This window comes from Haliaeetus albicilla, chromosome 22 (genome assembly GCF_947461875.1).
Source record: "Haliaeetus albicilla chromosome 22, bHalAlb1.1, whole genome shotgun sequence".
NCBI classification, from domain to species: domain Eukaryota; kingdom Metazoa; phylum Chordata; class Aves; order Accipitriformes; family Accipitridae; genus Haliaeetus; species Haliaeetus albicilla.
Window position 1 is genome coordinate 13,792,425 of NC_091504.1, and position 23,812 is coordinate 13,816,236.

The following is a 23,812-nucleotide window of genomic DNA, read 5'->3' on the forward strand; positions in this document are numbered from 1 at the left end:
AGTTGAAAGTTCTAAAATTAATCAAGGTTCAAAGTCTGGATATTCTTGTGGCACAAAGCTCATCCAGAATGCTTTTGTCAAATGAGTGTCTTGTGTATAGAGGAGTGGATTCACTGGCTACCTAAAAAAGCTGTTCTGATCAAATCTGTGTTCTAAAAATCTTTTAGGGTGAGAAAAATGCTACTCTCTTTATGCCCATGCTCTTTTTTGTTGTCAGAGAAGCCTTGTTAAAATGCTAGGCTTGTGTTACGATGGTAGTCAGATCCTGTAATTTGAGTACTCTCCCCATCCTTTTACTGTATGAAGCTAAGCTGTTCTGAGAAAACAAGAATCTTGATCCAAGTTTCAGAATCTCCAAAGTTAATTACTTGGTGGAATTTGTATTGCTTGATCTGTGCATCGTGTGGCATAACCCACTGCAGGGAAATTATTACAAACTAGTAGATACTGCAATAAGTACCTATAATAACAAACTGAACCATTTCTTAGAATGGCATGCATGTGACCCTGAAAAATTAGTGTAAGCCATCTCTGTGAACTATGAATTTCTAATTATATAGGCAGCAGGAATGATGCCTCAGTAGCAAAATTCAGCCTTTCTTGTATTAGTGCCAAATGGGCATGTGAACGGAAGCTTAGGAAGTTTTTAAAACTGGCTATTCTTTATATAGGTGCCTAAATGGGGATTTAGTTCCCTAAATGTGTCTTTATGTGTTAGAATATTGTGCCCTAAGTGACTTCATCCCTGAATTGCAGGCCAGGGATTGTATGGAACAAAGCACTTGTCAGCGTTTTAAGGCCCCAAACTGTATCTGATGGAACTTATCTTGGAGAAAAGCTACTTAGTTCAATGACAGTCCTTCATCTCTTGCAGGAGCAGCTGAGAATTACATTTGGGGCACAAAATTTTGGGGACTGAGAGCTAATTTCTACGCACTATGAGTTAAAAAAATGCCATTTGAGTGCAACACACTGAGAGTATCAGGAAAAAATATTTTGATACGCAAGTTTCTTTGTCGTTGTTTCAAGGGGGATCTAAAGCATCACCCTCTTGTTCCTTCACACCGGCTGTCAAGAGACTCATGACACCATCTGTCTGCATCTGAAAGCCTGAGCTGGGAGCAGATGGTAGAGACACAGACTGCAGAGGACAGACATAATGCATAGAGAGAGTTCAGGAGAAATGTTTTCAGTTCTGCTTTATCTGACATGCTCTTGATACATCAACTTGGCTTAACGCCTGCACAGTTACGAAAATCAGACTTTTCTAAAAACTATAATAAGACAAAACCAGTACAATACCTGTCCTCAATAGCATGGGGTTTCCCCCCACCCCCCACCACAGTGTGCAGTTCCTGGTGTTTCAGCTCAGGTCTGATTTTTTTAGTAGTTGTTCATGAGAAGGATTTCCTACATGCTGGCCATCTCAACAATCTGCAACTACTTGCAGGTACCTGTAGGAAAACTGGAATTTCCTGGAAAGCTTATTTCAATTATTTTCTGTTCAAATTGAAAAAGAACAACTCCAACACGACTGCTTAACTTTTTCATGGAAAAGGTCAGTCTTTATTGTATTGCTTTCACAGCTGTACATAGGAACATAAGCTTAAACAATCTGCAAAGTATCTTGTATTAGATAATGAATCCACCTGACATATAAAATTCACTCTCTGATCTATTTCAAAACTCACGATTTAAATAAAATATCTTTCTAGCACAGTTCTTGCCGTAATACTGCCCTGAACAGAACCTCCTTGCAGTCACTCTTGTGTATTTTCCCCTGAGAGAGCACTGTCTTTCAACTACTGGCTGGTAGAGTTTTCAATGTGTGATTGTAAAACTTGCTTAAGCAGTATGTAGAGTGTGTCCATATGGGTGACATGGTATTTATTCAAAAGTTTATCAAATCTGAGTAACATCTTGATTTTCTGTTATAACAGAACATAGTTTATACTATTTGTTCATACAGTCCATCCCCAAATTACCTATGGAAGCCCAGTATGGTGCATGAATCACTGCAGTTAGTGCACACTCCAGAGGCAATGACCATGGAGAAAAGTCACACAACTGACAAGGTGTGATGACAACTCTTCTTGTTGTCCCCTTGTCCTTCTTTTCATCTCTGTATTTCAGAGTATAGTGTCTTTGCATGACTTGATCCATTAACCTGGTCATAATCCATTTCAGGTGTTTAATGAATCTGTTTAAAAGAAAACACATAAAATACAGAGTAACCCTCTATACCTAAAATGAACAGAGAAGTTGCTGTCTAGGTTAGATATAGTACCATGCCATTGACTTCTTTAAAAACAAAACAAAACAAAACAAAAACCCAAACCTGTTGAAAACTATGGATGATAATTCTTTGAGAAGTAAAGGCCTGAACAACCTTTCTGAGAAATCAATGTAACAGTCCCTGTTAATGTCAAAGCACACTAGTCCTTAGTGTAATTTTAACAGAGGCATGAAGATATTAGTGTGAGGGGTATAAAAATAAGCTGTCAACCACAGCCCATCACATCAATCAGTAAGGGTTACTCTTAAGAGACTGCAACCAGCTGTGACATACAGTGGGATAGCCTATTTTATGCTAGGTTTGACATCATTACACCTACCTATTAAAACTGATTTTTGAACTGGCTACAGTTTTCTTAACCAGATACTGTTCATTAGACTGTTGTTATTTTTTGTATAATTGTGTTAAGTCTCGCCTATGTTTGATGTAGCCTCTGATTTTGGTCACTTTCTCTTTTTCTTCTTTAGAGTCACTTTGTTCAAAGCATTTTGGATCCACTGGTAAGTAGTTACAGAGTTAAATAACATGTTGGTCTTAGTGACAAGAATAAATTACTGTTATATTGCTTTATGCCAGTTTATCTAATTTGCCTTGACTGCATCAAAGTATCCGACAGCTGTTAAGAGGTGATTTTTTACTATCATCAGATGTGAACAAGGGCTGAGAAGCCTTCTTTAAGTAGAACCAGAGCTGTGGATTATGGAGATGCTGGGCACTAGTGACTGTATCCATTTGGTCTTGTGACTTTACAGATGACTAATTAATATAGCGTAGAATGGTGCAGCTCTGAGAGGGGATGATTGCCTGGGGATGAATCTGTGCTGAAGAAGAGTCGAGGTACAGAAGACCAAGAGGAGGTCCCCTGCCTGCCTGCAGCTCCGGAGATCTCCTGCGCTGTGTGGAGCAAGTCTCTGAAAGGACAGCTCTTCCCTCCTTCCCCTTTATAGGAATTACAGGCCTGCGCAGCGTGGAAAGGCAGGCGACCCTACGCAGTAACGGCGCCAATCTGGCTGTATAATGGGAAGGGAGTTTGTGGTACAAAGCCATAGCACACCTGCTAACGGATCTGCTTTAAGCATGGAGCTCTATGAAAAGGCTCTCACTGGGCTGCAGGGCAAAACACAGCCTCTCTCCTGTTCTTCACTTTCTGGGCTTGGAGCAGAGGCTCAGCAGATTGTATGTCAGGTTGTCTGGCACAAGGGGTCTCGAGGCGGGACGGCTGCCACCATTCCAGGTGCAGAAGGCGTAACAGAATCTGCGAGGAGTCTGAATGAAAAATGAAACGCCATGGCACATGTTCTGCGTGAGCATGGACAGACTGAGGAATATGGTATCATTAACAAAGGCGTGACAAGAAGCCAAAAGCAAACAGGTTGACACAGTACTGGGGGAAACGTTCTTCTATGGATTGAAAGCAGATTAAGAGATTGGAAGCCAGGAGTAAGCCTTGGTAGGAAAGAAGTCAGTAGCAGGGTATACCAGGGACCAACTTTTATTCAACATCACCATTAGTGACCCAGAGAAGAGAGTGAACAGAGAAATCTTCAAGACTGCAGAAAATAAGCTCTTCCAGGTATTCAGATGCTGTACTGATAGCAAGGAACTCCAGAAGGATTCCCTAACATTGGGCAAAATGTGGCGGGTTTGGAAAGTATTTGCTAAAGGGCTGGGCAGCAACGTGCCCTCTAACATGCCTCATTCTACTACTGTGAATTCTGGAAAGCACAAAGAGAACGGACTGCAGATTTTGGTCAAGGTCATGTGCTGTCCCCGAGAGCATCCGCTGCCCCTGTCAGAGGCAGAACACAGGGCTGGGTGATTGTGGTCTGACTCATCGTGACATTTCGTACGTTCCTGTGTGCCACTTACTGCAGATGCTAGGTCAGAAACAAGAAGCACTTTTGTGTCCAGTGAGGTATTTCTGTCAAATGTCTATCCACTACAGTACCCTGCTAACAGTAATCGTATGCTCAAAATCCTCTCTCAAACTAAGAACAAGAAAAGGGGAAACAGGAGCTCTAACAGGTTATTCATTTTATGTTTATCTGATCGCTTCCCAAGTTAAACCAAAAACTTCGATCTACAGCAGACAGTTCAGGGAGATTGTTAGTATTCTGCATTGTAGATCAAATTCTAGGCTGACTTAAAAATAGCACAGCAAAATGTATCATCGGGCCTGTATAAAGTATAGTATAAAGTGAAGTATAAAGCTGTCTAATGGAAGTTTCAAATATTGCTATAGAGCTGCTAGTCTAAGACTGCAATTTGTAGTGGCAGATATTAAATGGGATGTGAATGATACAATTAATCAGGATATTCAATCTTGCCTTTCTATTCAGCTGATTAGAAGCCTGTCCTTTGAATTTCATGTGAACCTAATTTTTAACAGAAAATTTCAAATATTTCAAAAAAAAATGGAAAATGAAAAGGTAGCAATTATTTTTAAAATCTCAGAACTGAAGTCTTCCAATAGGCTAAAAGACACCTGTAAGCATTTAACAGTACAGCTGTTATAGCATAACTCTAGCATTAGAAGAAAATCAGTCATGGTATTTTTGTTAATTCTGTCTGTGAAGTTATTGTTCTTCACAATTCAGGCTGGACCAAAGGAAACACAGTGACTCTGTTTCACATCCTGACATTGTCTGCTTTCTGTTTCCTGACTTTCTGCAAGAGCGTGCTTCACATCTCATGGCCTATTTGAGCTCTACTGTCTGAGCAAGTCTCAGGTCTTTTTTTCTGGCTCTTCAAAGAGTATACAGCTTTAGGTCTATAAACTGAGCTACAGCTTTACCCAGCAATAGATCATTCAGTGCACATCATAATTTTCCATTACACCATTATTTTCCATATATGGCTGCTGTAAGTCTTTACCCATTTTATCACATATATTAGAAATATGCTTGTGTCCTCAGAGAGCATCATCCAACCTATTCAGCTATTTTTTTTCCCAAGTTTATGGCCAAAGTATGAAAACTCAGCTGGGAAGAGAAAGACAGTTTGACAGTTTCCCTGAAGAAATGGAAAGATTTAGCCACTTCTATGTACTATTTAATTCTTTGAGACAGTTGTACTCCATATAAACTAGAATCATCACAAGGGGACAAATGCAAAGAGTTGGACTGGCCAAATATACAAACTAGATGTCTCTAAACAAAAGATTCTTCTCTTCTATTTTAGGACTGCTAGTTGCTAGCTGAACTACAGTGTTCACTTTGCCCCTCCTCCAGAGGAAACAAACATGAAGAATTAAATTGGATTTGTTTCTTAATTCCTTTGACAGCTTAAAACTAGTAATTCGCTATTGCCACCTATTGAAGCAAGTTGATTACAGTGAGCTTCATTTTTGTAGGGAAGAACTACAGAAATTATTTTTTTAAATTATTCTTTAAAATCACTTGTGGCTGGGGCTTTTAACACATGAAATACTCACGCCTGAACTATTTCTATCCTAAATTGAATGTATCTTTATTTTCTATGCCTCATTTTAATTAATGTTATTAACAGCAGCTTTTGGAAAACCTGCCTCCTCTCTTTGAATTATATAAATGAATACATTTGGTAGAAAATCACTTAGGACCGTCCATGGCTGTGGTTAATGAGTCTGTATGGACAGTTCATCAGTTAACCACAATTTTGTCTTCCTTCCATCTAGGATGGAATTCCTGTTAAGAAGAGTCAGAGTATAAAAGTTTCTTGAAAGCAGAGCTATGAGGTGAGTTTGAGTACTCAACTTCAATTAATTTTAATAACATCTAAGAATTCAAAACAGAGTTCTGAAAATCACAGCTATTGCTCTTAATCCTGTTATTACTGTAACTCATGTAAAATAGCTGACTGATATCATTCACGGAGTCAACAAGCTACCTTTTTTTTTTTTATTTTACATGGAGATTTCTATAAATAAGGGAAGAGCATAGTGAAAAATGGCAAGGTAAAATAAGTAATGGATCACTGTGCTCATTATTTTTAAGATTCAGAGTCTGTAATGGAAGAAGTCAGGAGGTGGGTTCTGATGCGTTTACGTGTATCCTGACACTGCTACTGGTAACATTCTTCTGCTGTGTTCCTTACGTGGCATCTCTTAGAGAGATGGAACGGAGGCACAAATGAGTTAAGCTCACAGAAGACATCAGTGGCAGACAAAGGAAGGAGTCCAGCGTGCTGATTTCCCTCTCCTCTGGGCCATGCTGTCTCTTATAGACACTGAGCCTGCATTTCTAATTGGCACTATATTGATGAGTTAGTGAGTAAAGCTATTTCTTTGATTCAGGATTTAGATGCTGGCATTCAGCAGAAGTGCTGAGTCACAAGTTTTTGAGTGCTGGATTCTGCCCACTGAAGACATTCATCATAATTCACCTTGATGAAAAAATACAGATAATGCTTGTACTGTAAGATTAAATAAACCCAGTATTTCCTATTCAGTTTTCATTATTGATTACTTTTGCTCATTTTCTTTCTGATTAGAGTACTTCACGATGAGTCACATCTGATTTTAAGAAAGTACAAGGAGAACAGTCGTATCACCTTATTCCAGGGGATTTCAAATATAATAAAGAACCTGGCACACTCACACTAAAACAGTAGATGACATGAGCAAGCTCAATTCTGCTCAGTTTACACAGATTGATTTCTCAATTTGAGTAGGATAGGAAGCTTCTTTGAGCTGCTTAGTTGTCCACCTTCAATCTCTGCCACCATTATGCTCAGAAACCTGCACATAATTTTGCTCCTATTGAGTTTATTCAAGTGAGGATTTTGCTGCAAGAGAGAACAGAGCTTTTCTGATCCACATGCTCTTTTATTTTTACATCTAAATTAGCCTTTCCACATTTTGCAGGATCACCTCTTGGGATTTGCCCCCTTTGTTTTCCTGTCATGAGTGCCACTCATCCTGGGTGCAAGGCATTGCTTTCTAAATGCAAGGAGCACACTGCAAGGTTTCAGCTAAGGCTAATCATAGCTTTTTAGATCTCAGTAATCACTGGTGAGTCACATGAAGAACACTCCTCTTATATTTAATGCAAAGAGTATGCCTATGTATTTTTCATCTCTGCTGGTAAAACTGAGACCCATTCTTCCTGCAGTGTCTGGTGAATCCTCAGCACTTCTGGGTCTAAATGAACAGGGCAGGTGCGCAGCCTTCCTCGGCCTACGGAGAGCATGGGTTAACACTCATGCAGAACTTGGGTCACTGCAGGCTAGGCACCAAAGGGATTTAAATCTTCCCTTTCAGTGCCTTACTTCTGCTCCCAAAGCAGAAAACACAGCTCCAAATTAGGGCCCTCTTCTGCCTGCCTTGCTAGGGAGCTGGTGACAAAGAATGGCACAGAACAGTGAAGAAACCTGTAACCAGGATATTAACACAAATTCCTTTTCATGGTGACATGCTGAGTCTTTGCCTGGTAGCTAAATAATTATGCAATTTGTGGCCTGATTGCTGCGTGCATAAATATTACTGAACATATAAATAGATGAAGCACAGTAATAGTATATTTTTTGCTCTCTTATTAATAATTGATCTAACTTTAGGGATTTGTGATTTGATTCTCAGTGGAAACCACCATCTAACATGACAGCCTCCAAATTAAAGGATCAAGGCTGGAGCTGGTACCTGTGCAGAGCTCTATTAGCTCAAGGTGGATATGGACTGAGACTTAATTCTGAGCTTTGTGAAGACCTCTGCATTTTGATTTCTACATACGGAGGTGACACGGTTTTATAGTTAGAACATCAAGAGGTTTGCAGAGCTGCTTATCCTAGTAGTATGAAGGAAAATTTTAAGAAGCCCATTTATTCTATGCTGAACAGAATTGTGCTCAGACCCTACACTCTATCAAACTATGTGTTCATATAGTAGGAAAAATCCACTGAGGAAAATGATGTCTGTTGTTCTCCTTAGGTCTTCCTGAAAACTAGATGCAACTCATCATGACAAATCCTAGTCAGCAAAAAAGTGATTACAAACATTTTTTTTAATCCCTGTATTAGATGGTGTTGGAGGATGGGGTTTGGGGAAAGGTATTTTGGGGGAAAAAATGGCTAGGGCCTTTTGCACCAAAGATTTTGCTTAAATTTCTATTAGTTTTTATGAATTTCCTTCCTGGAATACAGAGCATGTGTGTTATTTGCCCAGCTGAAAAGGGAGGAGAGGAGATAGCCACAAAAGTAGCCAGAAGTGTTTTGTGGGGAGTTTAGTTCTGCTCCAGACTTTCTATTCTAGCAGAAGTGATTCTAATCTAGCTGCTTGGGATGGACCACCAAAAGTTGGCATGGAGACTTTCATTTGCAGTAACTATATGCAGTGGGATTTCTTCAGTAGCAACAAAGATCTGTTCCCCCCCCCCACGCACACTTGTTATGCTCCCATGTGCCTTTGACCAAGCTTTGTTCAGCTGTGTTTGTGCAATCAATGTTACTCCAACACCAAAAATTTCCATTTCTTCCTTCTAAGCTATTGACCAAAATCACCTACTATTGCTTTATATGGAATCTGAATAGAAATATTTAGGAGATAGTTTTAACCTGTATGAAAGACAGCACTACAGGAAAGGTTTGTTTGTTTTTTTTTTAGATTAGAAGACTGATTAAAATAGCTTGATGTTAAAAGGTATTTGTATAGTATGTTCACCAAGGTTATGTCTGTAACCTTACAGCAGAATTTCCTATTATTTCCCTCATTTCAAATAGAAAATAAAAAGGTATCCTGAACTGTTTTTCAAATTTACAGACAATATTTTGCTAAAATTTCTACTGGCAGATTTGCTAACACATTTTAATTTAAACTGTGAATGTTTTCATTACCATACATTTGGCACAGAAAGTCCTAGCTAGAAATAGTGATTTTCTTCCCAACTGCATTCCACTGTTTTAAAATGCTAAATCCTTACAACATTTCCAGAGTTTTAGTATCACTCAAAAGTGCAACAATAAATTGATCAAGCAAACCCTCGGGCTACGATTAACGTGAGAGGAACGGTGAGCTCGGAAGGTTTCTTATTATCTGAGACAGAGGTTTTAAAGGGCATCTGATTAAGATGCGTTTCCGTCCCGAGTACGGTCTCTGAATTTTAATAAATATGAGCCTGGATGTTCATTTAGATTCGGAGCTGCTTTCAAGACCGCATTAGCAAAGCTGTGGACCCGCTGTAAACATTAACCCCGAGCCTGACAGCTGCAGTGCCTCACCGCTGTGAAAATCGGTCCCTGGGGAAAGACACTCTCCTGGCTGCGCAGCAGAGGACACGCAGCTGTGTGCGTGTGTGTGTCCCGCCGGGCTCTGCGTGGGGGTGTCGGGCGGGAGGAGGCGCCGGGGCCGGGCCGGGCAGCGCTCAGCGCCCCGCAGGCAGCGCGGCCCCGGCCCTCGCCGCCCGCCAAGCTCGCCCGTGCGACCAGCTGCGGCCGTTCCCTGCCTCCGCCCCCCGCCGCCGTCCCGGGGAGCGCCGTCCCCAGCCCGGCGCGGCGGGCCCGCGCTGGGAGGGCGGCCGGGCGGGCGGAGCGGCGCCGGGAGCGCCCCGCGGGCCGCTGCCCGGGACGAGCCCGAGGAAATGACTTACTTGCCTTGCGAGCCCTCTGCGTCTCCGCGGCCCTGCCCGGCGGCAGCGGGTCCCGGGCCCCCCCCCCGCCCCGCCGCGCCTCTGCAACGGGGGGAGGCGGGGCGGCATGTGGAAGGGAAGGTGCTGTCCAGAAGGAGCCGAGACGCAGCGAGGGCATCCCGGGGCCGCGGCGGTCCCCGAGCTACGGCCATGCCGGGACAGCCGGCCCCAGCCCCGCGCCGGGCGGCGTCACCCCGCAGTCGCTTCGGAGCGCCCCGGGGCGTCACTCCAAGTAGCCATCAAAGACATCCAGCTCGCTGTCCGTCTCGTAGAGCACGGAGCCAGGGTCGGAGAGCACCCCCAGATCCACCAGAGCCTGGTCCATATCCTCGGGCAGGAAGACGATGCCTACATTGAGAACGATGTACTCCATCAGGAAGGCATAGTACAGGATCAGCACGTTGACAAAGAACAAGCCCACGTAAAACATATAGGGTAGCACCAGCAGCGCATGGAAGGCCCAGGACTCCAGCGAATCCAGACGTGCCGAGACCGCGGCGGGCATGCAGCCGTGCGGGGCTGCGGCGGGCTCCGGCGGCGGGGGCAGCGGGCGCCGCAGCGGGCACCGACCTGCCCGGCCGGCGTGGGGGACGGGAGGGGGCGGGCGGCAGCGGCGGGCGCCGGCGCGGAGCCGGGAGCGGGGCGCGCAGGACCGCACTCCGCAGGCCCGGTGGCCGGAAAGGGCAAAACCCCCGAGCCGGAGCCGGATCCGGACCGCGGGAAGAGGCGAGCCCCGCAGGGGCGCGGAGGCGGCACAGCCGCAGAGCGGGCCGGCTCGGTCCCTTCCCTCCCCGGAGGAGGAGGAGGCGCCCCGGCAGGCGGGCGGCCAGCGCGGGCTTCAGCGGCGCTGCCGCAGCCCCGCCGTTGGCAGGAGGCTCCTCAGGGGCATTTCCAGCCCGGCTGCTGCAGTCCCGCCGCGGCTCCCCTCCTCCTCCCGCCCGCAAACTTTGCGGAAGGAGCCCGCAGGCGCGTTGTCGCGGTCGGCGCGGAGCACCTGCCGCCGTCAGCGAGCCCGCCAAGCCCCGGCCTGCCCGGCAGGACCGTCCGTCCGCCCGCCCCCTCGCCTCCCCGCCCCGCCGCCTGCCCCCGCCGCATGCCGCGGCTGTTTACCCGCGCCGCGTCCCCCGGCAGCGCCGCCCTCCCGCGGCGCTGCGGGTTGGCCCGGAGCGGCCGTGACTGGCGCCGGCGCCTCCGCCGCCTTTACCGGCGGCCGGGTCCCGCTCCGCCTGCCCGAGGGCCGGCCGCGTCGGGCTGGAGGGGACGGGAGGCGTCTTGTGGCGCCCGACCCTCGCCTCCCCGCTCCTCGCCTTCCCGCTCCTCGCCTTCCCCGAGCACTTCGGCACCCGCGGCAGCCCCGGGGGGGGTCAGCGCAGGCAGGTGTCGTCCGCGTCTTTGCCCCGGGAAGTCGTTTTCTGCTCTCCCGGAGCAGCCGTGCGGGCCCGGGCCCCTTTTGACTTCGGCGGAGGCATTTCCTTGCTGGCCAAGGTTTTACCTGTATCAAAATGTAATCAAAGGCATGGTTTTAAACTTGGGGTTTGGGTGGGTTTTTTGACACTGGCTGACAAACTCTTCAGCTTTTACTTAATTTAGTTTATTTATCCGGCTAAAGAAAAAAAGTCTAAAACCAGGTCAAGACACTCATTAATGGCCCTGTTCTCTTTGCTCTGCTTTAATTAATTTAGTTTTTAAGCTGATGCAAAACTAAGTGTGCAATCCTTACTGGAAAAACCTCAGCAAGAGGCATGTCAGCAGCTCAAGTTCTGTCGCTGCCTCTTGCGGCATCCTATTCCCCTCTGGTCAGAACTGCGCCCGTCAGAACTGCTTAATTTTGAGTTACGGAAGGTGAGCAAGGAATGTCAGGGGCCAAATTTTACCTCAACTTACAATGTATTTGGGAGGTACGTGGACAGGTTAAAAGGCTATTTTTTGTTTAGGCTGAATTTGGTCTCTTACATTCTTCTGACTTAACAGCCCTCTCACGACCTGACAAGATCTATCTCGTAACTGCCAGAGGGAAGGAATCGATTACATAAAAACCTGAGCCGAGTCCTCCGGCTCTAGGAGGGGCGGGCGGCCCTCAGCCCTCGAGGCCCATCGCTGCTCTCCTGCTCGGACGCGGCGCTCGCGGAGGGCTGAGCACCTGCCCGACGCTGCCGCTCGGTTTACTCTGAGACAAACTGCCGAAGTGCGGCCCTCAGAGGAGGACGGCTTAGGGCCCGCGTTTCCACTTTTCTGTGGAAATCCTGACAGGAAAGGAGAAAGCTCCGGGCTCCCCGGGGACTCTCCCGTTTCCTTGCAAGTGGCAGGCGTGTGGCGGGGCCGCGGCGGCTGGCGGGGGACGGGCCGTGGTGGGCGGCGGTCCGCGGCAGGTGCCTTCCCAGCCCGGGGGTCCCGGGAGAGCGGCCGAGCCCAGACGGCGCCCGGCGCGGGAATCTGAGGGAACTGTCGCCCCGCGCGCCCCTCACCCTCCCCGCCCGGCTGAGGGACAGCGGCCCCACCCCGCCCCGGTGCCTGCTGGGACTCGCAGTCCGCGCGGCGCTGGCGGGGCGGGGGGGGGAGCCTCCCTTCCCAGCGTGCCCCGGCCGCGCATGCGCCTTGGCGCTTGTGTGCGCCGGTGGCCGCGGCTGTCGGGGCTCCTTCTCGGTCTCCGCCCGCCCGGGCGCCGCTCGCTCCTCGCCCGCCCGTCCCCGCGGGGCTATGAAGCCCTAGAGCCCCCCTCCCCGGGCCGTAGCAGCCGTTCGCCGCCAGCATGTTCGGGCGCTCCCGGAGCTGGGTGGGCGGCGGGCACGGGAAGGCCGCCCGCAGCATCCACTCCTTGGACCACCTCAAGTAAGCGCGGAGCCGGCCGCGGGCTCGGGGGCAGCCGTGAGGGGAAAGAGAGCCGGGGGGGTGGGGCTGGGGTCTGTCGCGGGCAGCCGTGCTGCGGTCGGCTCTCCCAGGTTGTGAGGAGACTCGGAGGGTACGAGCCGGCGCGGGGGCCGGTAGGCGGACGGGCTCCGTCTGCGGAGCTGCTCGGGGTAGGGTTTTCTCTCGGAGGGGGCTGCGGAGCGGGGCCGGGGCGGCTCGGAGGGAGAGGGGGTGAGGAGGGGGGCGGCTCGGCAGGCGCCGCTCGCCGGTCGCTCGCCCTCTCCTCGCCTGTGCGCTTTGGCGCAGCTCTCCCGAGCCGAAAGCTCCCGGAGCGATTCGGCAGCGGCGAAGGAGGCTCTGTGTGCGGTGTGGGTCGGTGTCTTTCTCACGGAAATCTGCCTCTTCCTTCCAAAATGTCTTCAGGGCAGACGCAGTTCCCTGATGTCATGTCACACTCATGGCTGCGATACGTGTTTGTTTCATTTTTAATAATGTCACAGACTCATTCAGTGGAGTAGAGTGGAAGGGGTGATAAAGACAAGAAATACCACATTCCTATTGAGGGACAACTTTGCTTCCTGGTAGTAGTGGCTAATTCGGGCAAGCGAGGAGCCTGGTCCCAGCCTGTAAACAGTGTACACCTCTTGAGGCGTGTCTGTGAGGATCTCAGTAGTCGGCAGTGTTTCATGGTAGTCGGGATGGTGGTTTTGCAGGTCCAGGGGATGTACCCTGGTTAGACGGCTCAGCAGCTGGCACAAAAGTAAAGCTGTTGAGCTTGAGAATTGTAACAGTAGTCTCCGGAGTCGGATATCCTTGCATTACTGCTGACTGCGGAAGGTGGAATGTTTTTTTTCTAGCTCTGAAACTGAAGAGTTGGACGGATGGCAAGGGATAAAACAATTTTAAATTCTCTGTTCTAAGGGTTCTGCTATTGCGAGAAAAATGAGATCCACTGTTACAGCTTCTCTTTCTACTGAAAAAGAAAAGGAGGTCATTAAGAGGGGGGAAGCATTTTCTAAGTGAAATCACTGTGAATACATAGCTCATTGAGAAATAAGTGGCTGGTAGTTTTCAATGATTAGTCAGATTACAAGGAGGACATGAATGGAATCTGACAGTCATGAGCAGGATGCACTTATACAAGATTTTGATCTTGCGATTACTTTATCAAGATGACTTATGGATTCTGGTCCTTGTCTCTAAACTGGAAAAGTGTCAAAAAACAGCAAGACTAATGGGAATGCGTTACTTTTTACCAAAGACAGGGAAATCAAGTCTGTAAATACAAAACTGATGAGGTAGTGGTACTGTAGAAAGTAATTTTGGAAGCATAGTAGGTCGAACTAGTTAGTTTACGTGATCTGGCACTGCAGGAAAAAGGGTAAAAGTCATGCTCAGATATAAACATAGGAACGTTCTATTTAACATACAAGGGGTGGTTGTTGGGTACTACTCAGCACTTGTGGAGCTTTAGTTCTATCTGGTTTTGATATTACACTTGAAGGTAGAGCAAGAATGCTGGTGCATGACGAAATTTGAAGGAACCAAGTTTAAGTTTAGAACAAGGCTGGCAAGAGGGAGACTTTAGGATGTTAAAATATTTCAGGCAAGAAAAATATCATCGTATGTTCTCTTGGGGCCACAGAGGGTAGAAAAAGTGATACCCTGTTTGATTTGCAGCAAAAGGGAATTAGGCTGTAAGAGTTGTGGCTTGTGCTTGACTTCTTATCTGAGAATTGAAGTATATAGTCCTCTACTAAAATACTAGCTTTGGTTTGTTTGCTATTTTGCATGCGATTTCTTTAATTATGAAATCTAAAATGGTAGTATGTAAAGGACAGCCAAGACCTTTTATATGTTTAGGCTTTGTATATTTTAAGTGTTTTTTTAGCTAGGCTGTATGAATTTCAGTTTCTAGAGCTACCTAGTGGTAAAATGAAATTTAGGGCTTTTCCAAGGTAGCAGTTGAAGCAGGTAAAGCAACAAAAGGAAAAAGGGGCAAAGAACCTTCGTTTCAAGGTCGTGAAAGAAAGTCAGTCTTGATAAGCTCACCATCTTGTGAGCTGTCTGCATTCTCATCTTTTCAACTCATTAAAACCCCACGTTGTGTTCCATGTGAATGAGTTGAGTAGGGCGCACCAACCGTGCTATTACAGACTAGCTTGCCCTATAAAAGGTATATTAGGCCATGTTACAAGAGTGAAATTAGCCTGGGTTATCCTTACGGGAATATTTTTATTTTTTAACATGCGTAATGTAGAGTTTAGTCTAAATTGTAAACAATACACCTGTGTAGTAATACTGAGAGAATTACTGCTTTTTGTCAGTAAATGTTGGATCTGGAACTTCCTTTCCCATCAACTTTAATGCAGTTTGTTTGAGGCTTGCTTTTGAAATTTTACTATTCAGTCTTTCTGCAAGCGTGCCGTAGAATGGATTGGCTAAAGGAAAATTGTGAGGCTGTTTGCATTAAGTGTTTTGATACAGTCTCTTTGTTTAGTGAAAACAGTTAACAGTTTAATCCAGCTTTCTAATACGTTACTGAATTGCAATCTAGAGAGGCTGTGAAATAGTACTATGTGCTGCCCGAGTGCTTCTGACTTACTTTTCAGAGAACTTGATATTTTTGTGCCCTTTGGTTAGTAATTGAGGGAATGTCAATAACTTAATAAAAGGAGAAAGCCTAAATATTCTGGAAACAGGAACAATGTTACTGATTGCTTGTGAAAAGTGGTCTGAAATGACTTGTTTACCTTTACATGAAATTGTGTGTGAAACAAGGCCAGAATCCACTTCTTAAGGGTGGCATCCAGCAGTTTAAAATGCGGCTTTTTTTTATTCCCTTTGTATAGTCCTCTGCTCTGTTTATTATATGATTCCAGTTCTAAAAGCAAATAAATTTAGGCTGTTTTAGGCAACAGTCTGTCTTGCTACACAAACTTGAAGTTAGTACTTTCTCACGAGCTGCATGTTCTTCTCTTTCTTTGTGGCCTACCTTTACATGTAAGCCAGGCATTCTTGTGTAGGTCAGAGTTTCTTACAGTTCTGTCCAGCTGCTGACTGTGATAGTCACTGTACTCTGCTTCTGAAGCTCCTCACCTTAGGAGCTGTGACCTGTGGTTAAAGTACCAAAAGTCTTTCATATTGCCCAGTTGAGGATAGTCTAACCTTAGCAGGTGCATCGTCAGAACTTGAAAGCATAACTGTATCTTTTTTTCCCCATCTGTCTACAAACTTTGACTTTGCATTGGAAGGGATGAAGAGGATTGATGTCATTTTTCCCAGTATTTAACTGGTGATATCTTAACCATTTCTGAAGAGTTCCTCTGATATCTCTGGTGTTCCTGCTAAAGTGAAAGGTTTTGGAACTTAAGCGTAGTATCTTTGTTTCTAGATGCAAATTTTTTTCCTACTTTTCTAAGAGGTATTTTACAAAGCCCTATTGTTACCTTCAAGTATGTTTCCCATTGTTGCTTCCACACTTGGTATTTTAATTGCATACTGATTGCACAAAAGGTTTTATACCATTAGGGTTGGGTGCTGAACATTTCTCATGACTTGGTCAGATGCAGTGTCCATAAACATGTATGGTTGAAGACTTGTTTCACAGCTGATTCATTTCCTGAAGTACTGTCCATGCTATACATTGAGTTTCCTCTATGAGAACAGTATGTAATTACATAGTTACAGGCAGGATGAAGAAGCAAGCATGTTATGGTTAAGTCTGGGGTTTTAATATTTGAGTGCTTTACTTCCTTCCTAAACTCTTATCTGGTTTAGTGTATTTTTGTAAGCAGTAAGTAGAAAAGTCATTAATACACACTTTCTATATTCATGAGTTATGATGTTATCCCTTTGAGCATAGTTTGTACCAGAAAAATGTTCAGAATTTTGTCAAGTTGCTGGCAAAATGTCCCACTGATTTCGATGGTTTCAGGTGCTTCGACACTTCCTGCATGGTGGAGTTTTGTTAGGTTTTTGTTTGTCTCTACATCTGAAGACTGTGTTCAAACAGAGATGACAAAAACCTCCTCTTTGAGGGTTCAGCATTTTGGAGCACAAACTTGACCCCTTTGTAATCAGCATTTCAAGATAGGCTTTGAGGATTTATGTAAATGTAAGAATACCGGTTTTGTGTGATACTTTGTATTCTCATGATATGGTATGTTACATGCCTGGTAAGAGAAACAAGTATGTGTGTGCTTTCTCATGCATTTTCAAGTAAGTAGATAAAGGAATAGCTTGAAAGTAAAGCCCTAAGTGCATCATTGTGTTAGCAAATCAAGGAACTTTGTAGTAATGTTGATATTAAGTAAATTAATTTGGAGTTACTGTATTCCTGACTATTAAATGTTTCTTGCTTTTTGCATCTGTAATGCTCTATGTTCCATAGACTCCCAAGGTGAGGTAATAGCATGTAAGTCTTCCCACTGCTTCCCATTCCCAGAGTTCTGCTGTGGAAGTAAACTTTATTCCCAAGTTTGCATAATGTAACTTAATGAGGAATATATGTTCACAGATGCAATAATTTATATATGACTTCAAATAAATAGAGTAAAATATGTGAAGTAGTGTAGTGTTAATTACTCTCTTTAACTTTCTCAGGAAAAAATACTTACTATACAGATTGCTGTATTGGGTCTGGCTGAGATGGAGTTAATTCTCCCCATAGCAGCCCTCGTAGTGCTGTGCTCTGCATCAGTAGCTAGAAGGGTGTTGATAACACACCAGTGTTTTGGCTACTGCTGAGCAGTGCTGGCACAGCATCAAGGCTGTCTCTCCAACATTTTTGCGCACACACACACACACACACACCCCCCCCCCAATGGCAGGCTGGGGCTGGGCAAGATCTTGGGAGGGGACATAGCCAGGACAGCTGACCTAAACCAACCAAACAGATATTCCATACCATATGACATCAGCTCAGATATAAAAGCTAAGTAAAGGGAGACAGAAGGGGGGCATTTTCATCTTCCAGAGCAACCACTACACGTGCTGAATCCTTGCTTCCCAGGAAGCCTTCTGTCACTGTTCCATTAACTGGTGCATGCTCAGTTTTTTGCTCTGTCTTTTGATTCACTGTCCTGGTAATACATAAAGTGCCATAACAGGAAATTTTTGCAGGGCTTGTGTGCCATGTGCTTTTTCAGAAAGCCCTGGGAATTCTCACAGGTAGTCAGACTTAAGCTCTCACATCTTCACTGTAAGCTGTCACACTGTCAGTCTCCATAGAAGGAATCTTGAACCGTGATTTTCAGATTAGTTGAAGAGGATTTGCAGGCGCTTTTTGACTTGAGATTTGGTGACTTCTGTTATGGTACGGCACATGACCAGGCAGTTACAACTGTAGGAGATGGCTATGAATCAACTTTTTCTAGAATGGCTTCAATCTGAGCAGTTTCTGTTCTGGATTTGGAAAACGAGTATTGATTTATGAGGGGAAAAAAACAGTGTGAAGAGGGAGAGAAAATTTTTTACTGAAGATTATGAAAAGCCAATCTTTTTCACCTTCCTGCCATCTCTTCCCTTTTTCTTCTTCTTTCTTCTGCTGTCTGGTAGGTTAACCTTAATATGATGTAGGCTTTATCACATTGCTGATTTGGGCGGGGGTGAAGGGAGCATGTGGTACATCAAGTTTGTTAAAACTGTGAACTTCTGAGAGTTGTTCACCTCTCAGTGTCCTTGTGCAGTACTCAACACAGTAAAATTGTTATTTGATGATTAACCAATATCAAGATCAGCAAGCATATAGCATCTTACCATAACAGTGTAATAAACTTCTCTGAAATAGCTTCTGCTTCCTGCATGGCTTATGAGGATGAACTATGTCTTGCAACAAGTCCTGTGAAGCTCTGGCCAACTGAGTGGCAGCTCAGTGGTTGAAGAAGATTCCCCAAACCAAATTTTAAGTAAACTGGAAATATGATTTTTTTTTTTTTAAATTTAATTCAAGCATGAAAAGGTTCTGAGACTAGGTAATATCTTGTTTTGTCTTTGTAAGTCTGATAAATGGTTGGAACAGCCTGATATGTGTATTCAGTTAAATGGCATTTTAGTCTCCAGCTGCATGTTTGCCCTGTGCACTGATTCAGTGTCTTAGTGTAGATAAAATTGATGGGAATATTGTTTTCTGAAATGTGATTTCAAATCTGGTTTTGACCTAAACTTCTGAAACTTACTTTAAACCAGTTACACCAAAATTTTGTTTTAGAAATGCATGGCGTTTCCTGGAACCCTCCAGTAGCTTGGCAAAATTGGTATTTTTATCTTTTACGTAATAGCTGCTTGAGGTCTTTGGGTCTGTTGCTTAAAATTGGCTTCTTGAGCTTTTAACCTCCTGCGTTGTACTAATAAGATTCCTAAAATTCCAACCTGAATCACAGAACAAACTTTCGTGACATCCAAAAGCAATAATGATAGGCTGCCCCAGAGTCAGGACATGCAGGCTATTTTCCCAAAAATAGATACTGGGAGTTTAGATTAACTCCACTTTTAATGGGAAGGTTGTTAGTATGGAAAATCTGTCTTCCTTCCCAAACACTAGTGAGTATATTGCCCAGATAATCCTGAATGCTCAGGTGTTACTTCTGGTTTGCAATAGATTGCAGTATAGCAATATATGATCTGTGTTTAGTAATCTAAACTCTTGCAGTTTTAAAATGACATGAAATTTCTCTGATTATATTTTTTATTTAATTACTTTCATAATTGTGCACCTTTCTTACATCCATCCTTTTTCTTTATTACTATATAAAAGAAAAAACAAAACAAAACAATGGAGAAAAGCAATGGTGATTCTTGTGCTTTTATTAGAATTTGCCCCGTCCCCTGCCCCCCCTCCTTTTTTTTTTTTTTTTTTTTTTTTTTTTAGGACAAAGGGAAGTAATCTTTGATGTAATATCTTATTTTGGAAGAAAGAGAAACATGCTTCCTTGACTGAGTAAAATTCTGAGACTTTAAATACAGCCTTTCAAATTTTATTTAGCTTCCTCTCACCTGTGTAATAGAGACATATGGGGTTTTTTTGAACTTCACTAGACAGCCTTAAACTCCTGCCCTTTGAGATGGTAAAGCTGGAATTTGCCACCTTTCTGATCAGTATTTCTGTGCTTGAAGGGCTAGAGACCTGATGATTAAGCTTTGCCAATATGAGTGAATAGTCTTTGACAGTCCCAATTATTAACCATCAAATTGACGTGAATCTATAAAGTGTCTCTGCAGACAAGAGAAGGGATCTAACTTTTCTAGTGAAATCTGCATGTGCCTTTTTCCAGAATTACGCTTTCCCATATCAGCTACTGCATGCTTACCTGCTTCTTCTATTCTTCCTTTTTCTTGCTCATTGCTCCTTTGATTTCAACATGCTTCCAAAGAATTTCACTAGGTTGCCATAAGAAGCACAATGGGACAAGTATTATGTAGTTTCTAGTCCTATGTTGACATATTTATAAGCATTCATAACTCACCTGGCTAGTTATGAATTTGTTTTGTTTGTTGCATATTTGCTTTAACAATTACTTTTCTCTTTGCGTCAGTATTAAAATGAAATTTTAGGATTTTAAAATTGTACAATGATTAGACATAATGTGTATGTATGTGTGTGTCTACATTAAGTTACAGTGACTAAAGACAAGCATGGTGCATGTGAAAATGGCAGGATAGCATATTACTTGTAATTATTTTTTCTTTTAGGTACATGTATCATGTTTTGACTAAAAATACAACAGTAACAGATCACAATCGCAACCTGCTGGTAGAGACTATTCGTTCTATAACAGAGATCCTTATATGGGGGGATCAGAATGACAGCTCAGTATTTGAGTAAGTACTTCTAAGCATTTTTGACTCCAGTATTGTTTTTGAAGAATGATTAGAGTTGCATAGAGATCTAGTTCAAAAAGTTAACTCTTCCAAGACTGTATTTCATGAATGTAGGTGGAAAGCTGTGTCCTGTAGTAAGATGGGTAAGCAGGATCGTATTCTTGTCATATAAAGAAACAGAGAATTTGCTTCTGTTAACAAAAGTGTTCCAAGTCCAGAACCCCTTTTACATACTGCTTTTGTTTGACTCTCAAATCTTTGATATAAATACAAAATCTAACCTATTTTAGGGCCCAGATTTACTCAGTACATTTATTAATATCATATGACTTTAATTTGTTCACTTCAATTTATATAAGATACTACAAATAGATATTTTATTCTAGCTATGATATTTAGAGTTTTTGTTCAGATGTTATTTTAATCCTCATAAAATAGTGTGATAGAAAAATGAACTTCAAATGTTCACAGTTGCAAATCTGATTGTATTAATGCCCATTGCTTGGCTGTTTGCTTCAAGACACTTGCTCTTTTATAAAGGCAATTTTTGATTGATATAAGTAAAGCTAAGGTGTTTGGTGTTTTTAATTACTTATTTAGGGAGTGGTTGGTTTTGGGTTATGATGTGGACTAAGAAAATTGACTTATTCTGATCATTCATATTTATACTGTAACTCCATCACATTCCTCACTGTCTTCTCTGCTTGGGAGAATTTTAGGAACAAGGATTTTTTTTTTGCAGTTAATGTAAAAAAAATTTCATTGATATGTATTTGTGATTTCCTGGTAGGAAAAGAGTCCAAACTGTTCTCTTTAAATTGCATGCATTTCTGGTTTAAAAACATTGCAAGCATGCACTTCTGTTTGAATTGTACAATAAACCATTAAATGCTTGCTTCTGGTGTGGGGAAAAAATAATTAAAGTGGATCAAAAATAAGGTCTACAGTGTTGAAGACAAAAAGTGTGTTAGCTTAAAGGGAGCAAGTGAGCAAAACGTAACCCTCAATTAGAGGCTCTCCCCTTCAAAATTATGATTGCAAGGTAGGGAAGCTACCTGATAAATTAAGTATACTAAAAATAAAATTAAAAAGGCCCTGATTTCTTGACATCCCTTTTCTGTATAATTTGAATGTTTAAGAGCCCTTGTTAGTATTTTAAGTTTTTCTGAAGATACTCGTCTGTTATACAGATAAAACTTTGCAAAATAATTCTTCATAAATGTAAAACATGCTGTTTGTCAAACTTGCCTAGAATCATCCCTGATCCTAGTAAAAATATGTTCCAGTTAAATACAGCAAGTGACTTAATGACACCTTTATTTTCTTTCAGCTTTTTCTTGGAGAAGAATATGTTTGTTTTCTTCTTGAACATCTTGCGTCAGAAGTCTGGTCGTTACGTGTGTGTACAGCTTCTGCAGACTCTGAACATCCTTTTTGAGAACATCAGTCATGAAACATCACTGTGTAAGGGCACACTTAAATTGTTTAGGATTAAGTGATCAAGATTTGATTGAATTCCCTTTCATTTAATGAAATTTAGTCCTAGTATCCCTTCACAGAAGAACTATATGAATTCCTAACAATCTTTTTAATTGAACACTACTGAAAGGACAGTGTAATTTGACTGCAAAATACCTTTTAATGTAAATTTTCAGTAGTACAAAAGCAGTTGTTTGGTACTACTGAAACACTTATTTAGCATATTTCAAGGGGTTCTTGAAGTCAGCAAATTTGTTATCATCTGGAATGTTTGCCTCACTGGCGCAGATTGTGGTGGAACTCTGTTGTATGATTTGTACTGGAACTGTTCTGGCATCACAGGGGCTGGCATTCAGCCACTTGCTTCAAGGTTTTTAGAAACATATAAAGAGGACAGAGAATTAATAGTTCGTTTAAAGTACTCCACAGCTATCGTGAAGAGAAAGTCATATACAAGCCTTTGAGAGTTTATGACTTTGGGAGGAAAAGAGAGTTGTTTTAAGTGTTATTAGCTGGAAAGCCTACATAAATTGAGGAAGGTGAAGTATATTCTCAGTTGTCTTGTTCTTGGGAGCAAAGACCTTTGTACGGAACAACTTCCTTATATTACTGCTTGAAGCCATTGCTTCAGTTGTTTGGCTAAAAATTGGGATCTTCAAGCATCAGGTAGTTTGTTGCTTGCTACCTGGTACTTTAAATACAGCTCGTTAGCATAATGATTTTTTTCCTTCTGTTAACCTGTGTAATATCTCTTATTTTTCAGACTACCTGCTCTCCAATAACTATGTAAATTCTATTATTGTCCACAAATTTGACTTTTCTGATGAGGAGATCATGGCGTATTACATATCATTTTTGAAAACTCTTTCCCTGAAACTCAACAATCATACTGTACATTTCTTTTATAATGAGGTAAGTGAAGGAAGAGTTGCAGTATAAGGATAAGAGGACTTTAATTAGAAATTGATAGCAATTTGGCACATACTCTATTTGGTCTCTTGTCTGAGCATGTCCTGCATTTATTTTTATAATGGTATTATCAGTGATTGAGAATTCATTTGTGGGGATGTTGTGGTTTAACCCCAGCCAGCAACTATGCACCATGTAGCTGCTCACTCACTTCCCTCCTACCCAGTGGGATGGGGGAGAGAATTGGAAGAAAGAAGTAAAACTCTTGGGTTAAGATAAGAATGGTTTAATAGAACAGAAAAGAAGAAATTAATGATAATAACACTAATAAAATGGCAATAGTAATAATAAAAGGATTGGAATATACAAGTGATGTACAATGCAATTGTTCACCACCCACCGACCGACCGATGCCCAGCTAGTCCCCGAGTGGCAATCCTCCCACCCCCACTCCCCCCAGTTTCTATACTGGACATGACGTCACATGGTATGGAATACCCCTTTGGCCAGTTTGGGTCAGCAGCCCTGGCTGTGTCCCCTCCCAGCTTCTTGTGCCGCTCCAGCCTTCTTGCTGGCTCTGCATGAGAAGCTGAAAAATCCTTGACTTTAGTCTAAACGTTACTTAACACACTCATGTTTTCAGTTGTTACTATCAACATTCTTCTCATACCTAACTCAAAAACATAGACTGTACCAGCTACTAGGAAGACAGGTAACTCTATCCCAGCTGAAACCAGGACAGGGGATCTCTGCAAAAGCATGATAAAGAAGGTCTTTGTCCTCACACATCTATAATAAAATCAAAATCTGGAAGTTAGCGTTATATTGGACTGTTTCAGTAGTTCTGAAGTCTACTTTCCTG

The 23,812-nt window shown here is 43.2% G+C and overlaps 3 protein-coding genes across 7 annotated transcripts in view; 2 read left to right on the plus strand and 1 right to left on the minus strand.

The window, feature by feature from the left end:
- Positions 1-1,538: 1,538 nt before the first annotated feature.
- DEXI (Dexi homolog) lies at positions 1,539-10,925 on the minus strand. The gene is made up of 2 exons (XM_069809941.1): positions 9,856-10,925; positions 1,539-2,200 (listed from the first exon to the last, which is right to left on the minus strand). Exon 1 carries the CDS (start codon positions 10,397-10,399, stop codon positions 10,118-10,120), a length of 282 nt encoding a protein of 93 aa, XP_069666042.1. The 5' UTR covers positions 10,400-10,925; the 3' UTR covers positions 1,539-2,200; positions 9,856-10,117.
- LOC138690382 (proline-rich protein 2-like) lies at positions 10,398-11,348 on the plus strand. The gene has a single exon (XM_069809327.1). It carries the CDS (start codon positions 10,398-10,400, stop codon positions 11,346-11,348), a length of 951 nt encoding a protein of 316 aa, XP_069665428.1.
- Positions 11,349-12,488: 1,140 nt separating this feature from the next.
- Positions 12,489-23,812, plus strand: part of CLEC16A (C-type lectin domain containing 16A) — an 87,041-nt gene continuing 75,717 nt past the window's right edge. For all 5 annotated transcript variants that reach the window (XR_011329287.1, XM_069809944.1, XM_069809945.1 and 2 more), the window contains exons 1-4: positions 12,489-12,723; positions 20,434-20,562; positions 21,893-22,026; positions 22,805-22,953. Coding sequence is in view for 4 of the 5 variants with exons in the window: in XM_069809944.1 (XP_069666045.1) it covers positions 12,644-12,723; positions 20,434-20,562; positions 21,893-22,026; positions 22,805-22,953 (492 nt within the window). In the remaining variant the exon portion in view is untranslated. The remainder of the gene's footprint in view (positions 12,724-20,433; positions 20,563-21,892; positions 22,027-22,804; positions 22,954-23,812) is intronic.

Excerpts from the sequence above, each read along its gene's own strand:
- LOC138690382 (XM_069809327.1), top strand. The coding sequence starts at position 10,398 with ATGCAGCCGTGCGGGGCTGCGGCGGGCTCCGGCGGCGGGGGCAGCGGG.
- DEXI (XM_069809941.1), bottom strand. The coding sequence starts at position 10,399 with ATGCCCGCCGCGGTCTCGGCACGTCTGGATTCGCTGGAGTCCTGGGCC.